Source organism: Oryctolagus cuniculus, chromosome 16, assembly GCF_051225735.1.
Source record: "Oryctolagus cuniculus isolate XC-2025 breed Fujian yellow rabbit chromosome 16, ASM5122573v1, whole genome shotgun sequence".
Classification (NCBI taxonomy): Eukaryota; Metazoa; Chordata; class Mammalia; order Lagomorpha; family Leporidae; genus Oryctolagus; species Oryctolagus cuniculus.
In genome coordinates this window covers 1,371,073-1,388,049 of record NC_142882.1, presented here as the reverse complement: position 1 = coordinate 1,388,049, position 16,977 = coordinate 1,371,073, and the positions used below count along the sequence as shown (strand labels likewise).

Sequence of the window (16,977 nt, the reverse complement as noted above, 5' to 3'; positions counted from 1 at the left end):
GAGGCCCGGGCGGGGCCGCAGGCGCTTGCGCAGTGAGTGGCAGCGCGCGCCGTGGGGGGAGGAGCGTGCGCGGGTGCTAATTGGCCCGAGCGGCGGCCCCGCCCGCGAGTGGCGGTCGGTCACGTGACGCGACGGCTGGGGGCTCCCGGCGCGGGGGACGCTGGTGGCCAAGATGGCGGCGGAGCTGGTGGAGGCCAAAGTGAGTGAGCGGCGGCGGCGGCGGCGGCGGCGGCGGCCGGGGCGGGCGGGCGGGCGGGCGAGGGGGCGGGGACCCGGCCGCAGGCCGCGCTCTGCGCCTTCCGCTCTGGCGCTCCCGGGGCGGCCGGGTCCCCCCGGCCCGGCCCCCGCCCCCGGCCCCGGGGCTCAGGGTGTGGGCGGGGGGCGGGGAGGCCGGGGGCGGGGTCCCAGCCTCACCCCCGCGTTCCCGCCCGGAGCCCGTCCGGGACTGGAGGCGGGGTTCCGTGCAGCCCACCCGCGCGGCCGGGGGCCGGGGACCCCTGCGGAGCGGGCGCAGGGCCGCGCCTCCCTGCGGACGGCCCGGGCTTCCCGCTCGACTCCTGGGCGCCGGCCGCGGGTGTTCGCGCCTCCCCGCTGCGGGGCCGTTGGGGGCCGGCGGCGGGGTCTCGAGCCCCCACGCCCCGGCCCGGCAGGTCGCGACTCCGGGTGCTGACCCCTCGGCCTCCAGTGCCGGCATGCGGGTGGGGGGTCCGGGCGCGGGTCCGGCCCCCCGTGTGGGTCCCGGAGCTCCAGCCCCTCCTCCGTTCCTGCCCAGGGACCCCCCCCCCCAGGCGCCCCGGGTTCAGTGTCGGGCGCTGGGCCCCGCCGCGGGGCCGGATTTGGGGCTCGGGGTCCCCTCTCCCCGCCCCCCCTGCGCACCCTCCGCGCAGGCCCCTCCCCCCGGCGCCCCCGGGGGTCTGGTAGACACGTTTCTCTAGCGAAAGTTGTGGCGGTGCGCGCTCCGTGTGCGTAGACGGTGCTCTCTCCCGGGTCCGGGACCTCATTGAACTCTGTGGGGACAGAGCCTAGCGCCAGCGTCTCGCCTGCCCCGGGTGCCCCCCCCACCCATGCAGCACCCTGGCCTCTGTCCCTTCCTCTCCCAGAAGCCACCAGGGAGGCGGGGGCCCCTGCGCGAGGCCCCGGCCTGTGAAAGCTTAGCCCCGCGCTGAGGTGTAGACGCCACCCCCCCCCCCCCGCGCGGTGCAGCCCGTGCCTCGCCTGGGCCGGGGGCTGCACTGGGCTCTGACCCCCGCGGGGCGCGGTCCCGTGCAGGGCTGGGGGCCACAGCGCCCGCGTGCCCTCTGCCCCCGCCTCGCGGTGCAGCCCGTGCCTCGCCTGGGCCGGGGGCTGCACTGGGCTCTGACCCCCGCGGGGCGCGGTCCCGTGCAGGGCTGGGGGCCACAGCGCCCGCGTGCCCTCTGCCCCTGCCTCGCGGTGCAACCCGTGCCTCGCCTGGGCCGGGGGCTGCACTGGGCTCTGACCCCCGCGGGGCGCGGTCCCGTGCAGGGCTGGGGGCCACAGCGCCCGCGTGCCCTCTGCCCCCGCCACGCACGGTGCAGCCCGTGCCTCGCCTGGTCCGGGGCTGCACTGGGCTCTGACCCCCGCGGGGCACGCTCCCTGTGCAGGGCTGGGGGCCGCAGTGCCCCGTCCCCCCGCCCGCGTCCCCGCTGCCCCCGCCACGCACGGTGCAGCCCGTGCCTCGCCTGGTCCGGGGCTGCACTGGGGTCTGACCCCCTCGGGGCGCGGTCCCGTGCGGGGCTGGGAGCCGCAGCGCCCCGTTCCCCCCACCCCGCGCGGTGCAGCCCGTGCCTCGCCTGGGCCGGGGGCTGCACTGGGGTCTGACCCCCTCGGGGCGCGGTCCCGTGCGGGGCTGGGGGCTGCAGCGCCCCGACCCGCGAATGGGTGCAGATGTGGCCTGGGTGCAGGGGGCTGTCCTGGGGAGGGCGTGACAGGCTCGGCTGATCCGGGGGGCTCCTGAGGCAGGTTTGGGGGTGCGGCCTGTGGGGTCGCTGTGCTGAGAGTTCACAGCCTGTGCAGGTGTGGGGGGCCACTGTCTGCTCACAGAGCTCAGGGGGCCGCCCCGGGCGGGCTCCCACCCAGGCCCCAGGCTGCGCTGTTTGCGGGCAGAGGTCTGGTGGGGGTGGGCCGTGGCCCCGGGCGCCCCCTCCGCCTGCCGCGGTCGCGCGCAGGTTCCTGGGCGGCGGCGGCGAGCAGATGGCAGCGTGAGGGCGCCCGCGGCTCCGGATGTCCAGCCCGTGCGGGGGACTCCCGCGTGCAGCGCGGTGTGCCAGCCTTGAGCCTCTTCCAGAAGCGACATCTTGTCCACAAGCCCCCCCCCCCCGCCACAGGAAGTCAGGCCGGGAGGGGCGGCGTCTCTGACCCCAGAGCTGGCCGGCACCCCCAGGCAGCGGCCCGCTGGACAGCGACGGCGCCCAGGCTGAGTCCGAGGAACCGTGGGAGACTCCGGGCAGGCCACGGCCCCTTCCCGCCCCCGTTTCCCCACCTGCCCGAAGGGGCCGGGCGGCCCGGAGCCCCCTGCGGGAGGAGCCGCTGAGGCTGGCTGAGGGTGGGCGCAGCCAGGGCCCCGGAGCCCGTCCTCGGGGCCTCACTCCAGCAGCCGGGGGCGGGAGACCCCAGGCCGCCAGACGCTCGGGGCAGCCGGCCGTGTCCCCGCGGCGGCCCTGCTCTCTCCAGGCCCGGGCACCTGCTTCCCCTCTGCCCCTGGGGGTCTCTCACCCAGGCCGGTGTGGGGGTTAGTGCAGCGTCCTGCCGGACAGCCCAGCTCAGACACAGGGCCCGACCTCGCCGGTGAGACCGTGCCCGCCCGTGGGCCCTCTGGGCGCTCCGCTCAGCCCGGCTGGCCCCGGGGACAGAGCCAGGCCCAGGGGACAGAGCCAGGCCCAGGGGACATCCGGTGTTTTAGAGTGCGCCCAGCGCCCACGATGGCCTTACCCGGACAGCCGTCTGGGCCAGTGTCCGCCCTCTGCGGGGGGGCACCGAACGGGCTGGGGCAGTGTAGGAAGAACGCAGGGTGTGGATTTGAATCCCGGCGCTGCTCTCCCGAGTGGACGCCTGCTGTGTTAAGGGCTATTTTTTGTTTGTTCAGAAGAGTTACTGAGAGAGGTAGAGACAGGTCTTCCATCCGCTGGTTCACTCCCTGGTGGCCACTGCAGCCGGAGCTGGGCCAGGGACTTCGGGTCTCCCACGCGGGTGCAGGGGCCGAGGACTTGGGCCATCTGCTGCCTCCTCAGGCCACAGCAGGGAGCTGGATCAGAAGTGGAGCAGCCGGGACTCGAACCGGCGCCCATAGGGGACCGTGGCACTGCAGGCCGGGGCGTTAACCTCCGTGGCTCTTTTAGGGGTCACAGCTCCGTGCGTGGCTGCCCCTGCCGTGGGCTGACCGCTCTGCCTGGCAGCTCTGGGGTGGCCGGGCCCGTGCCTGGTAGCTCTGGGGTGGACTGGGCCCCATGCCTGGCAGCTCTGGGGTGGACTGGGCCCCATGCCTGGCAGCTCTGGGGTGGCCGGGGGCCCCGTGCCTGGTGCCTGGTAGCTCTGGGGTGGCCGGGCCCCGTGCCTGGTGCCTGGCAGCTCTGGGGTGGCCGGGGGCCCGTGCCTGGCAGCTCTGGGGTGGCCGGGGGCCCGTGCCTGGTGCCTGGCAGCTCTGGGATGGCCTGGGGGCCCGTGCCTGGTAGCTCTGGGATGGCCTGGGGGCCCGTGCCTGGCAGCTCTGGGGTGGCCTGGGGGCCTGTGCCTGGCAGCTCTGGGGTGGCCGGGGCCCGTGCCTGGCAGCTCTGGGGTGGCCGGGGCCCGTGCCTGGCAGCTCTGGGGTGGACTGGGGGCCCCATGCCTGGTGCCTGGCAGCTCTGGGGTGGCCGGGGGGCCCGTGCCTGGCAGGTCTGGGGTGGCCGGGGGCCCGTGCCTGGTGCCTGGCAGCTCTGGGATGGCCTGGGGGCCCGTGCCTGGTAGCTCTGGGATGGCCTGGGGGCCCGTGCCTGGCAGCTCTGGGGTGGCCTGGGGGCCTGTGCCTGGCAGCTCTGGGGTGGCCGGGGCCCGTGCCTGGCAGCTCTGGGGTGGCCGGGGCCCGTGCCTGGCAGCTCTGGGGTGGCCGGGGCCCGTGCCTGGCAGCTCTGGGGTGGCCGGGGCCCGTGCCTGGCAGCTCTGGGGTGGACTGGGGGCCCCGTGCCTGGTGCCTGGCAGCTCTGGGGTGGCCGGCCCGAGCCGCGTGACCGCCCTGGGGCGCCCGGCTGAGCGCCGCGCATGCGCTTCCCCCGCAGAACATGGTGATGAGCTTCCGAGTGTCCGACCTGCAGATGCTCCTGGGCTTCGTGGGCCGCAGCAAGAGCGGCCTGAAGCACGAGCTGGTGACGCGGGCCCTGCAGCTGGTGCAGTTCGACTGCAGCCCCGAGCTCTTCAAGAAGATCCGCGAGCTCTACGAGACGCGCTACGCCAAGAGGGGCGCCGAGCCCCTGCCGCAGGCGCCGCGGCCGCTGGAGCCGCTGCCCGCGCACGCGCCCTACGAGCGCGCCGCCGCCGGGCCGCGCGCGCCGCTCTCGGGCCCGCACATTGACTACCCCGTGCTGTACGGGAAGTACCTGAACGGACTGGGACGCTTGCCGCCCAAGACCCTCAAGCCGGAAGTGCGCTTGGTCAAGCTGCCCTTCTTCAACACGCTGGACGAGCTGCTGAAGCCCACCGAGCTGGGTGAGTGGGGCGGGGCCGGGCCACAGCCCGCCTCCTGCTGCGGCGCACGCGCTGGGGTCCCCTCGCCCGTGGGGACCGCAGGCCGTGAGTGCCCGCGGGCAGGGCCGGGACTGGTGAGCGTCGTCCCCAGGGAGCGCGGGCTGGGGGCGGGGGCGGGGCCGCGCTTCCTCTGCGTGCGCGTTCCCGCCGCCGTGTGCCCAGCGGTGGTGCCCCAGGAGGCCCGTCTTGTCTCCGCCCACTGCCCGTCGCGCTGGACGCCCGAGTGCCTGCCGCACGTGTGCCTGGTGCCAGCCGCAGCACGGGGCGCCCGGCAGAGGTCAAAGCCCCTGACCTTGCCAGCATCCCCTCTGGCCGCCCCTGCCGCGGCCGGGCCCCAGGGCCCCGCCGTCTGGCACCTTGCGTCTGGCCCCCGCGCCCTGGGCCTCTGGGAGCCGCGCCTGCCCTCCTCCCTGCCTGCTGACCCAGCGTCCCGCCGGGCAGCCGCGGCCCTGTCTCGTGCGCTCGGAGAGGAGCTGGGTGGGCAGGGTGGGGGCGCCGACCCCTCTTCTCTCAGGCCCGGCCAGGCCGCTGCAGGGGCCCTGCCTTGTGGCGGGACGGGGGGCGGGAGGCGCCGGTGGGGCCCTGGCCTCCCCGCTTTCTCTCTGCCGGGGCCTTTGGGGAACCGCCGGACGCAGCGCCACCGGCCTGCTCCCTCTAACCTGGGCGCCGGGAGCCCCCCCTGCAGCCCCCCGGGACCTGGGGAGGAGCCGGCCGGGTCCCAGGGCCGAGGCGAGGCTGGGTGTGCAGCCGCGGGCAGGGGGCTGGGCTGGAGGTGACTTTGAGCCGGCGGCCGCCTCCCCTGCCTGCCCGCCCGGCTTCCTTCCTGCTCTGCCCCACAATGCACTGCTGTGCCCCAGCCCCCGGGGACCCCGGTCACCTGATCTCCGGGAGAGCCCGCTCCCCTCTACCGGGAAAGACTGCGGCGGCCTGGAACAAAGAGGCCGCCCCGCCCCGCCCCTGCCTGCCGGGGTGCACCCTCGCGGCCTGCAAGGCTGCCCACCCCCACGCAGGGCCCGGCCCTCCCCGCTGTGGCCTGCACACGGACTGCGCGGGGACGGCTCGGCCCCCCCACGGCCGTGACCCGCGACCACAGGCTCGCCCGCTCGGCTGTTTCCCCGGAAGAGCCGGAGCCCGGTGGGCAGGAGCCATAAATCACCGGCGACGGGCGGGCTGGGGGCGGGGAGGCGCCGCGGCAGGGCCTCGGGAGACAGCTGCCCACCCCCCCCCGTGGACGCGCGGCCGCCTGGCCGGACCCAGCCCGCCCAGGCAAGGGGAGCCGGGCAGAGCCGGGGCCCGGGACGGGACGGGCTGCCGGCGGGCCCGCGGCCAGGCAGGAAGCACAGCAGGCCGCCCAGAGCTGCTTCCGGGCCTCGCGGGGGCCCACGGAGCTGTGGGCCGGCCCTGCGGCTGCGGGGAGGGGTCGGTGCTCGCGATGGAAGCCCATTCCTGGGCGGCACAGGGCCCCCGGGACACGCTGTCACACAGCAGCCTGTGTGTGAGGAGGTGGCGGCCCGGTGGGCTTCCTGGAGGAAGCGGCAGCCCACACCTGAGGGGCGCGTCTCCGTGAACCAGGCAGAGGAGGACGGGCGTGTGTGTTCCCGGCAGAGGGGCCAGGGAGGGCAGCGGCCTGGCGGCGCGAGAGGGCCCAGCGCGGCTCTGAATGGAAGCCATTGTGAGCCGGGTGTGGGTGCTGGGAGGAGGGGTGCGGCTCTCCCTGCAGTCCGTCCGTCCGTCCGTGTTCGCTGGGAGGGCGGAGCCTCCACTGCCGGCTCCCGTCCCCGGGGCTGCCTCTGCTGGGCTGGGCTGGCCGGACGGCGCCCAGGGCTCCCCCGCGGGCGCGGGCCCGGGCTCTCCCAGGCGCACTCGCAGGGAGCCGGGTGGGAAGTGGAGCCGCAGGACCGGGCGCTGCAGGCCCCGCCTCCCGCAGACCCTCCGCCCCGCCCACGTCCAGGCCTCCCGCAGACCCTCCGCCCCCGCCCACGTCCAGGCCTCCCGCAGACCCTCCGCCCGCCCACGTCCAGGCCTCCCGCAGACCCTCGGCCCCCGCCTCCCGCAGACCCTCCGCCCCGCCCATGTCCAGGCCTCCCGCAGACCCTCCGCCCGCCCACGTCCAGGCCTCCCGCAGACCCTCGGCCGCCACCTCCCGCAGACCCTCCGCCCCGCCCATGTCCAGGCCTCCCGCAGACCCTCCGCCCGCCCACGTCCAGGCCTCCCGCAGACCCTCAGCCCCCGCCCGCCGCTCGGTGCCGACGCCCCTACTGCAGCCAGCAAAGCCTTCCCTGTCTTCCCAAGCTGTATTTTATTCGAGTTAGAGTTACAGAGGGGACAGGCAGAGAGAGGTCTGCATCCGCTGGGTCGCTCCCCAAATGGCCACCGCGGCCAGGCTGGGCCAGGAGCAGGGCTCCATCCGGGTCCCGCGCGGGCGCAGCACCTGGGCCCTCGCGGCTGCTTTCCCAGGGCTGGGGGGGGGGAGGGGCCGCCGGGCTGAGCGCCCGCGTCCCAGGTGGCTGGACGCCCGCACGCCGCCGGCCCCTGCGTTTCCGTTTCCCGTCGGCACAGTGAGCCCTGACCCGGCACACGGGGGGGGTGGGGGGTGGGTGCAGCGCGGCTGTGGCAGGGCTGTCGGCGGTGAGCGCCTGCGCCTCCGGCCGCCGCCGGCCTGCGCCCGCCCCCCTCCGTCCCTGGGGCGCACCGAGGCCCGTGGGGTGCAGGGCGCTGGCTGGGGTCCTGGCGTAGGTCTGAGCAGCGCCGGGCCGGCCGCTCGGTTCCCCGTCCCTCGGGGTGCACTCCGTCCTGGGTGTCTGTGCTGCGGACGCTGGGGAGCGGCCAGTGCGGCCTGGCCAGGGGAGGGGGTGAGAGCTCGGGGGGGGGGGGCCTGGGAGGGACGAGCAGGCTGGGTGGAGCGTGCCGCTCACCCCGAGGGCAGAGGCGTGGCCGTGGGGAGACCTGCCGGGGTGCGGCCTCACGGGAAGCCGGGGCCTGGATGCGGGGTCCGGAGGCCTGCGGCTTTCCCGTGGCCCAGCTCCGTGGTGCTGTGGGTGGCCCTCTGCCATCTGCATCGCGTCCCGGCTGCTCGCTCCTGACCCAGCTCCCTGCCGACGCGCCCGGGAGAGCCACAGCAGACGGAGCTGGCGCCTGGGCCCCCGCGCCCCGCGGGACACCCGGATGAGGCTCCTGGCTCCGCTGCGGCGCAGCCCTGGCGTGGCGGGCGTTGGGAGTGAACCAGCAGGTGGAAGGCTCCTTCCTCTCTGTAACGCTGCCGTTCCGATGATACACCAGTCTTCAACAAGTTCGTTATTGGAACGGCAGAGTTAGCGGGGAGGAGGACACGGCACGAGGTTATCTTCCGCCCCCTGGTTCACTCCGAACAGGACGGCCCAGCCAGGCCAGAGCCCGGAGCCTGGAACCCCATCGGGGCCCAGGGCCCTGCGCCATCTGCCGCGTGGGAAGTGGAGCCGCCGGGGCTCGATCCTGCGGCCGCGGTGCCCGTGCGCCCCGGAGGCCTCCCTCCGTCCCACCCTGGAAGAGGGGCTCCCGGCAGCGCTGGGCATGTGTGCAGCTGGCCCAGGCCTCAGCGCCCCAGCGCGGTGTGGCCGTTAGCACGGCCGCCTCCCTGGTCCCGGGTGCGAGCTACAGACGCAGCTGGGCGCCCAGAGCAGCCGCGGGAGGCCTGCCCGCGCCTGCTTTCCGTAGTCGCCTGTGCTCGGGGCTGAAGGTCCGAAGGTTCTAGAGCCGGGCCAGTGGCACCGCGGCCTGTGCTCCCTCGCCCGGTGCCCTCCTGTCCCCGGCGGAGCTGGTCCCAGGCCCGGCGGTGCTGCGGAGCCGGGAGCGGGCCAGGCCGTCGCCGCCACGGAGGGGGGCACTGCAGCACGCAGGTCCCCTGGGGCCTGCCACGGGCACAGAGACCACGCCACGCGGCGGCACCGCCGTCTGGGCGGCCGGTGGGCTCTGGCGACGGCTCCAAGGGACACTGTGTAGAGGCGCGTCCCCCGGGCCGTCCCCTCCACTGGACGCACCGCGGCGTCGGTCACGCCACCAGATACCCTGGGGCCCGCGGGAGCCGGCCTGGGCTTTCCCATGCTGGGTCCCTCCCCCGATGGCGGCCACGCCGGGGCTGGGCTCCATCTGGGTCTCCCACCGGCGTGCAGGGGCCCAGCGCGTGGGCCCCCACCACCACCCCGCCGCCTTCCCAGACGCATCGGACAAGGGGCCTGGAAGCCGTGCAGCCTGGGTTGCGTGCTGACCGCGACCCGACCCCGCGCGGTCAGTGTCTGTCGCCCCGGCTCCGTTCCTGCCGCGCGTGCACGACAGCCGGGGGTCCGTGTACGGGGACGACAGGCGGCCGTGTCCCGCTGTGCGGCGCGCCCCTCGGTGGAGGTTCGTGGGTTGTGGGAGGGGCGTGTCGCGGGCCCCACCCTCCAGGGCGTGCGCAGCCGTCGTAGCCACGCCCCTCGCTGTCTGTGAAGGTTTGCGCCGCAGGAGCGGACGGCGCGCTGGGGCCGGGGCGGGGCCCAACCCCGGGGGCCACCTTGTGCTGCCTCACAGCAGGGGGCGCCCCAGCCGGGCCTGCCGCCGTGGTGGCCCCGCTGCCCCCGGCACTGGCCACGGCTTTGGCCATCCCAGTGGCTGTGGAGAGGTGTCGAGGGTGTTTCTCATTTATTTGAAAGGTGTGGGGGGGACACCGGCTCACTCCACAGACGCCTGCGCCCGCCAGCTCGAGGCCAGGCCGGAGCCGGAGCCGGGAGCCCCGCCCTGTTGTCCTGGGGCTGCAGGTTCCCAAGGGCCGGGGCCAGGCAGCGTCGGCAGGAGGCTGCATCGGAGCTGGCCGGGGCCTGTGTCGGGCCAGGTGTCCGTCTCCCCGGTCTCGCCCTCCTACCTCAGATCCCGGGGCCCAGAGCAGGAGGGCGCTCCCAAAAATTTGTGGAGGGGCCGGCGCTGTGGCCTAGCAGGTTGAAGCCCTGGCCTGAAGCGCCGGCACCCCATATGGGCGCTGGAGTCCCGGCTGCTCCGCTTCCGCTCCAGCTCCCTGCTGTGGCCTGGGAGAGCAGTGGAGGACGGCCCAGGGCCCTGGGCCCCCGCACCCGCGTGGAGACCCAGAGCAGGCTCCTGGCTCCTGGCCATTGTGGGCATCTGGGAGTGACCCAGCGGATGGAAGACCTCTCTCTCTCTCTGTAACTCTTTCAAATAAATAACATAAATTAAAAGAAAGTTTGGAAAATTGAAGTAGACGGTAAGGGTGTTTTGCTGCAGAAACAGAATGGAAATGCATGAGGTGTTTTTCACAATATGCGTGTTTCCGGTTTTAGGATCGAATGATTTCAAAGTCAGGGTTGCAGAGAGAAGGGGTTCCCCATCTACCGTCCCCCCCCCCCCGATCCCCACAGTGGCCGGGGCTGGGTCTTCCCGGTCTCCCACGCGGGGACAGGGCCCCAGCAGGGAGCGGGATGGGAGGTGCGGCGGGCGCCTCACCCGGTGCGCGGCAGGCGGCCCTCGCTCGGCGCCTGTCTGTGGGCACGTGCGTCCTCTCCCCTGGCTGCTGGGTGCCCCGGTGCCGCCCCGGCCTGGTCCTCGCTGGCGCCCGCAGCCGCGTGCGCCGGGCTCTGCTCGTCCCCTGCTCCTCTGCTGGCTTCGCCGCCCCTCCTTCCTGCCTTGCGCGGACTTTCCCTGGTTTCTCCCGGAGGCGGTCCGCGTGGTCCTGCCTTCATCTCTTCCCTTTCCCAGAAGCCCCGCAGCGGCCGCCGGCCTCCCACGCTGCCTGGCCGGCCCGTCCGGGGCGCTGTGGGCTCATTCCCGCCGCCCGCGCCTGCCAGTCCCAGTTCAGAGGGAGGGGCCTCGGCTAACCCTGCCTCCGCCCAGCGGCTGCCCGGTGACCAGAGGCCCCGCGGGAGCCAGCCCGGGGCTGCCCGGGCCTCGCCTGATGTCGGCGGGAGGAAGGCGATGCGCCCCGCGGGCGGCTGACCCCAGCCCTCTCCAGTCCCGCAGAACAGCGAGAAACTGCAGGAGAGCCCGTGCATCTTCGCCCTGACGCCCCGGCAGGTGGAGCTGATCCGGAACTCCAGGTGCGCCCCCCCTCCCCTCCCCTCCCCTCCCCGCCCCCTCCCCCTCCCCCCAGGCAGGTGGAGCTGATCCGGAACTCCAGGTGCGCCCCCTCCCCTCCCCCCTCTCCCTTCCCCCCTCCAGTCCCCCTCCCTCCCCAGGCAGGTGGAGCTGATCCGGAACTCCAGGTGCGCCCCCCCTCCCCTCCCCTCCCCTCCCCGCCCCCTCCCCCTCCCCCCCAGGCAGGTGGAGCTGATCCGGAACTCCAGGTGCGCCCCCCCTCCCCTCCCCTCCCCTCCCCGCCCCCTCCCCCTCCCCCCCAGGCAGGTGGAGCTGATCCGGAACTCCAGGTGCGCCCCCCCTCCTCTCCCCCCTCCAGTCCCCCTCCTCTCCCCTCTCCCCACCCCCGCCCTCCCCTGTCCCAGCAGGTGGAGCTGATCCGGAACTCCAGGTGCGCCCCCTCCCCTCCCCCCTCTCCCTTCCCCCCTCCAGTCCCCCTCCCTCCCCAGGCAGGTGGAGCTGATCCGGAACTCCAGGTGCGCCCGGCGCCCCCCCCCCCCCCCCCGCGGCCCGCTGCCCGCCGGCCCCAGGTCACGGCGCCGCAGACCCCACGGCTGCCCCGGAACCGTGCTCCAGGCGGGGCCTTTGTCCCCGTGGCCGCCCCCCCAGGAGACCCTGCCGGCCATGGGTTCCTGCACGGCTCGCTCCTTAGGGCCGAGAAGACCCCACGTGGGAGCGTGTACGCGGGGTCCGGCGCACCCCGTCAGCCGGGCACCGCCAACTCCGGAACATTACGGCACCCCAGACAGCCCCGCCCCCACGAGCGGTTGCTCCCAGCCTCTCCTCCCCCAGCCACTTCCTGTCCCTGGATTCGCCAGGCCTGGACGTTCCTGCCCGGGAGCCCACAGGGTGGCGTGGCCTCTGCGTCTCTCCCTGGGCGTGACGTCCCCGGGGCCCCGCGCTGCGCGAGCGCCGTGTGTGCCCCGTCCCTGGCCGCCAGGGTGTGGCTCTGTCCAAGCTCGCCGCGTTCCCTGCGCAGGCCTGCGGCCCGGCTCCCACAAGGCTGCCCAAGGCTGGGGGCGGACCTGGGCAGTGACCCCGCCTCCCTCCCTCCCATCCCCCACAGAGAGCTGCAGCCCGGAGTGAAAGCCGTGCAGGTCGTGCTGAGGTAGGCCGGCGCCCCCCGCCCCCCGCCCCGCCCGCCTCCCCCCTGCCTGGCCGCAGCCCCCACAGCCCCGCTGTCCCTGCAGAATCTGCTACTCGGACACCAGCTGCCCGCAGGAGGACCAGTACCCGCCCAACATCGCGGTGAAGGTCAACCACAGCTACTGCTCCGTGCCCGTGAGTGCGCGCCCCTGCGGGCGGGCGGGCGGGCGGGGTGGGCGGGGCGTGGCCTGAGCCCGCCTCTGCCCGCAGGGCTACTACCCCTCCAACAAGCCCGGCGTGGAGCCCAAGAGGCCCTGCCGCCCCATCAACCTCACACACCTCATGTACCTGTCCTCGGCCACCAACCGCATCACCGTCACCTGGGGCAACTACGGCAAGGTGAGCGCCCCCCCGGACCCGCCCCCACCGCCGCCCTGCTGGGACACACCCCCCACCGACGCCCTGCTGGGACACGCCCCCACCGACGCCCCTATCACACCCCACCCCGCCCTGCTGGGACACGCCCCCACCACACCCCACCCCGCCCTGCTGGGACACGCCCCCACCGACGCCCCCACCACACCCCACCCCGCCCTGCTGGGACACGCCCCCACCGACGCCCCTACCACACCCCACCCCGCCCTGCTGGGACACGCCCCCACCGACACCCCCACCACACCCCACCCCGCCCTGCTGGGACACGCCCCCACTGACACCCCCCACCCCACCCTGCGGGTACCCGCCCCACTCACCCCCCCGCTGACGCCCCCGCCCCCCAGAGCTACTCGGTGGCGCTGTACCTGGTGCGGCAGCTGAGCTCGGCGGAGCTGCTGCAGCGGCTGAAGACCATCGGGGTGAAGCACCCGGAGCTGTGCAAGGCGCTGGGTGAGCCCCGCGGCGGGCGGGCTGGCGGGCGGGCGGGGCTCCCAGCGGACCACGCCCCGGGCTCCGCATTCACGCCAGGGCGGGCGGGCTCCCAGCGGACCACGCCCCGGGCTCCGCATTAGCGCCAGGGCGGGCGGGCGGGCTCCCAGCGGACCACGCCCCGGGCTCCGCATTAGCGCCAGGGCGGGCGGGTGGGCTCCCAGCGGACCACGCCCCGGGCTCCGCATTCGCGCCAGGGCGGGCTCCCAGCGGACCACGCCCCGGGCTCCGCATTCGCGCCAGGGCGGGCTCCCAGCGGACCACGCCCCGGGCTCCGCATTCGCGCCAGGGCGGGCTCCCAGCGGACCACGCCCCGGGCTCCGCATTCGCGCCAGGGCTGGCGGGCGGGGCGGGAGGGCCACGCTGGGGGCTCCCAGCCCTGGGTCCGTGCAGGGGCCTGGAGGCTCTGGGCCTCCTACGACATCCCGTGCCCAGGCAGGGAAAGGGAAGGGGCCGGGCCCCGCCCCTGTTGTCCGGGCTCAGCGAGGTGGGGGCTGCAGGAGCCTCCTGGGCCCCCACAGCAGGGTCACGGGGGTGGGGGGGCTGCCTGTGCTGTCACTCATCCCCAGGGGGTCTCCGGGGTGGGGGTGGGGGTCTCCGGGGTAGCTCTGCCCAGGTTCTCCAGGAAAGCCCGAGGGCCGGGACGCGTGCCCCTGGGCTGGGCCTGGACCCAGTGGCCACTGGCAGCCCTTGTCCCAGACGCCACCAGGGCCCTGGGCCGGCTGGAGAAGACCCGAATCCCGACCTGCCTGCCCCTGCCCTCTGCCCTCTGACCTCGCCCTCTGCCTCCCCCAGTCAAAGAGAAGCTGCGGCTGGACCCGGACAGTGAGATCGCCACCACCGGCGTGCGCGTCTCCCTCATCTGCCCCGTGAGTCGCCCTCGGCCCCGCCCCGCCCCGCCCCCGCCGGCCTCGGTGCGGGCCGGCCGGCCGCTGACGCCCCCCTGCCCCCAGCTGGTGAAGATGCGGCTGACGGTGCCCTGCCGCGCCGAGACGTGCGCCCACCTGCAGTGCTTCGACGCCGTCTTCTACCTGCAGATGAATGAGAAGAAGCCCACCTGGACCTGCCCCGTGTGCGACAAGCCGGCGCCCTACGACCAGCTCATCATCGACGGGTGAGTCCCGGCGCCGGCCGGAGTCTGGCTTCTCCCACGTCAGGCAGGGCCTGGCCCCGGCCTCGTGGCTGAGCCGAGCCGATGGCGGGCGTGGCCCCCGCGGCGGGCGGCCACCAGGGACGGGCCCTCTGTGCCTTGGGAACCTTCGCTCAGGTCTGAGTTTCCAGAAACTGAGCCCTGTTGTCTGCAGCACCTGGCGCGCCCCTGGCCACGCCCCCGCCCGGCCCCAGCCAGCCCCGGCCACGCCCCCGCCCGGCCCTGGAGCCGCCTCTGTGTGCCCGGGAGGCAGGGCCCGGCCTGGCCTTGTCCCCCTGCCCTGGCACCACCCTGGGGCACCCCGAGGGGCCAGCGCGGCCTGGGTGCCCTCCCGGAAAGGCTGAGCCGTGGCCCGCACCCTGCAGGCCCTGTGGGCGGGGCGGGGAGCCCCCCGGCGCCAGCGCGTTGGCCGGGCCTGAATGGCGGCGCTGTTCCCAGCCCGCAGCTGCGCGCCTGGCGCCTGCCTTCCCCCAGGGCCGCTCGGGCTGGGGCAGGTGTCGCGGCAGTCACGTGGCCTGCGTGCAGCCAGGGAGTCTTCCTGCAGGTCCGTGGTGCCGCCCTGTCTGGCCCTGGCCCAAGACCCCGGCTTCAGGAAGCCCCCTCGGGAGGGGTGCGTGGTGGACATGGACCTGAGCTCGGCCTCTGGGCAGGCGAGAGGGGGATGCAGGCCAGGGCTGTGCGGTGTAGGAGCAGAGCTGTCTTGGGACCCTGGGGGGCCCTGTGGGGAGGCCTCGTGGGCCAGGCTCCAGGCCCTGCCGGCCTCGGGTGAGCAGCACCGAGCCTCAGCCGCCCGCGCTGCGTGGCCACGGCTCACGTCGGCATGGTGCAGCAGGTGCCTACCACGCGCTGTCCGCGCGCGTGCCTGTGTGTGCGTGCGCGTGCGTGTCTGGGGGCTGCGCAGCTGAGGCTCGGGGGCTGATTCGGGGTCCCTGTGGTGAGGCGCCCCGGCCCCGGCCCCGGCCCCGGCTCCCGGGAGGTGCGGGTGGGCGGGCGGCAGCTCCTGGGAGGTGCGGGTGGGCGCCCGGCCTCAGCGCTGCCCGCCCGCCCGCCGCAGGCTGCTCTCGAAGATCCTGAGCGAGTGCGAGGGCGCGGACGAGATCGAGTACCTGGTGGACGGCTCGTGGTGCCCGATCCGCGCCGAGAAGGAGCGCAGCTGCAGCCCGCAGGGCCCCATCCTGGTGCTGGGTGAGCCCCGCCCCGCCCGCCCAGCCCCGCCCCCGCCGAGCCCGCCCCGCCCCCAGGGCCCCATCCTGGTGCTGGGTGAGCCCCACCCGCCCGGCCCCGCCCCCGCCGAGCCCGGTCCGCCGCTGACCCGCGCCCGCCGCTTTCCGCAGGTGCCTCCGAGGCCAACGGGCTCCTGCCCACCCCCAGCTCCAATGGCGGCGGCGGCGGAGGAGGAGGAGGCGGCGGCGGTGGCGGCGGCGGTGGTGGCGGCGGCGGCGGTGGCGGCGGTGACGGCGCCGCGCTGGGGGGCGCGGGCGGCGCGGCGGGCGCGGCGGGCGCGGAGAATGGGAAGCCGGGCGCCGACGTGGTGGACCTCACGCTGGACAGCTCGTCGGAGGAGGAGGACGAGGACGAGGAGGAGGACGAGGAGGAGGACGAGGACGAGGAGGGCCCCCGGCCCAAGCGCCGCTGCCCCTTCCCCAAGGGCCTGGTGCCGGCCTGCTGACGGCCGGGCGGCGCGCGAGTTCTGGTGCTCTCCACGCGAGGGGCGCGGCGCGGGCTGGGGGGCGCGTTCTTTCCTTTCTCCTGTTCGTTTTGCTTTTCCGCCCCTTTCCCGGCTCCTGACGCCTGTACCTCTGGACTCTTCTCGCGGGATTAAAAATGTAAAACGACAAAAAACAAGCAAAGGTACAAAACCGAAAAAACAGGAAAATGAAACAAAACAAAACCAGGCTGAGACAGCACGCGGCGGGCCGCCCGCACCGCGGCGTCCGGGGCGCGGGGGGCCGCAGGGGCCGGGGGCGCAGGGGCCGGGGGCGCAGCCGCCGCCGCCGCCCGCCCGGCCCGCCCGCACGGCGACTGTCGCTTCGCTCCCCCTGCGGACGCCCGCGCCGGGACCCGCCCCGCACCGGCCCACCGGCCCGGGCAGCGCCGCCACGAAGCCATGTGCGGGGCGGGGCGGGGCGCCCGCAGCCCCAGACGCTTGTTCCTCTGAAAGTGCAATAACTCGGTGTCGCGCGGCCCCGCCCGGGGCGGCGCGCGGCGTGCGGCGTGGGGGCTCAGTTTAGCCAGCTACCTCGGTAACTCCAATTCAGGTTCACTTCCCGCGGGGCGCCAGGGCCCGGGCCGCCTCGCCCTCCTCCTCGCTCTTGGGTCCCCCTCCCCCGGGGGCCGCCCGCGCCCCTCCCCCGGGAGCCTCTTCGCTCTTCCAGCAGGACCAGCCCCGCCCGGGGCGCCGGGACCAGCCCGCCCGCGCCCCCCCGGCAGGAAGCAATACCGTTTCAGGTGTGGAGCGCACGCGGCGGGCGGGCGGGCCCAGTCGCGCTGTGGACACCCGGCCGCCGTTTTCTAATATTTGTATTCTAATTTAATTGTTTTTTAAAAATGCAAATAAAAAAGGTCGAGGTGAAGCCACCGCGGCGTCTGCTCTTGGTGACCGTCGGCGCGTCCGTTTATTCCGTTCCCTCTGGCGGCAGGCAGAGCCGGAGTTCGACGGGCGTGGGGGGGCCCAGTGGGGGTCCCCGCACGCCGCGGACCCCGCGGCTGTTCCGGGAGCGAATCCGCACAGCGCGAGTGGACGCGGGCCCGGAGGCTGGGGCCGCCCGCGGGGCAGAGTTGCTTCGGGACGGGGGCAGGGGCAGGGGCGTTCCAGGAGCCGCTGAGTGCTCGCTCGCGCGTCCGGGGCGGCGGCGGCGGGGGCGGGGGCGCGGACACCCTGGGGGTCTGCATGCGGAGGCCTGGGCCCTGCTCTGGCGGGAGACCCGGGGGCGCACCCCGCCCTGCCCTGGTGGGAGACCCAGACCCGGGGGGCGCACCCCGCC

General features: G+C 75.1%; 1 protein-coding gene across 1 annotated transcript; it reads left to right on the top strand.

Moving 5' to 3' along the window:
- Positions 1-42: 42 nt before the first annotated feature.
- PIAS4 (protein inhibitor of activated STAT 4) lies at positions 43-16,590 on the top strand. Its single transcript, XM_070058606.2, has 11 exons — positions 43-199; positions 4,272-4,698; positions 10,712-10,796; positions 11,900-11,941; positions 12,024-12,114; positions 12,190-12,318; positions 12,699-12,804; positions 13,639-13,712; positions 13,797-13,957; positions 15,048-15,178; positions 15,328-16,590. The coding sequence occupies exons 1-11, from the start codon at positions 173-175 to the stop codon at positions 15,660-15,662; spliced, it is 1,608 nt and encodes a 535-aa protein (XP_069914707.1). The 5' UTR covers positions 43-172; the 3' UTR covers positions 15,663-16,590.
- The last annotated feature ends 387 nt before the right edge of the window (positions 16,591-16,977 follow it).

Excerpts from the sequence above, each read along its gene's own strand:
- PIAS4 (XM_070058606.2), top strand. The coding sequence starts at position 173 with ATGGCGGCGGAGCTGGTGGAGGCCAAA. Across the intron at positions 10,797-11,899 it reads GAGCTGATCCGGAACTCCAG|AGAGCTGCAGCCCGGAGTGA; the intron begins GTGCGCCCCCCC and ends CATCCCCCACAG. Across the intron at positions 13,958-15,047 it reads GACCAGCTCATCATCGACGG|GCTGCTCTCGAAGATCCTGA; the intron begins GTGAGTCCCGGC and ends CGCCCGCCGCAG.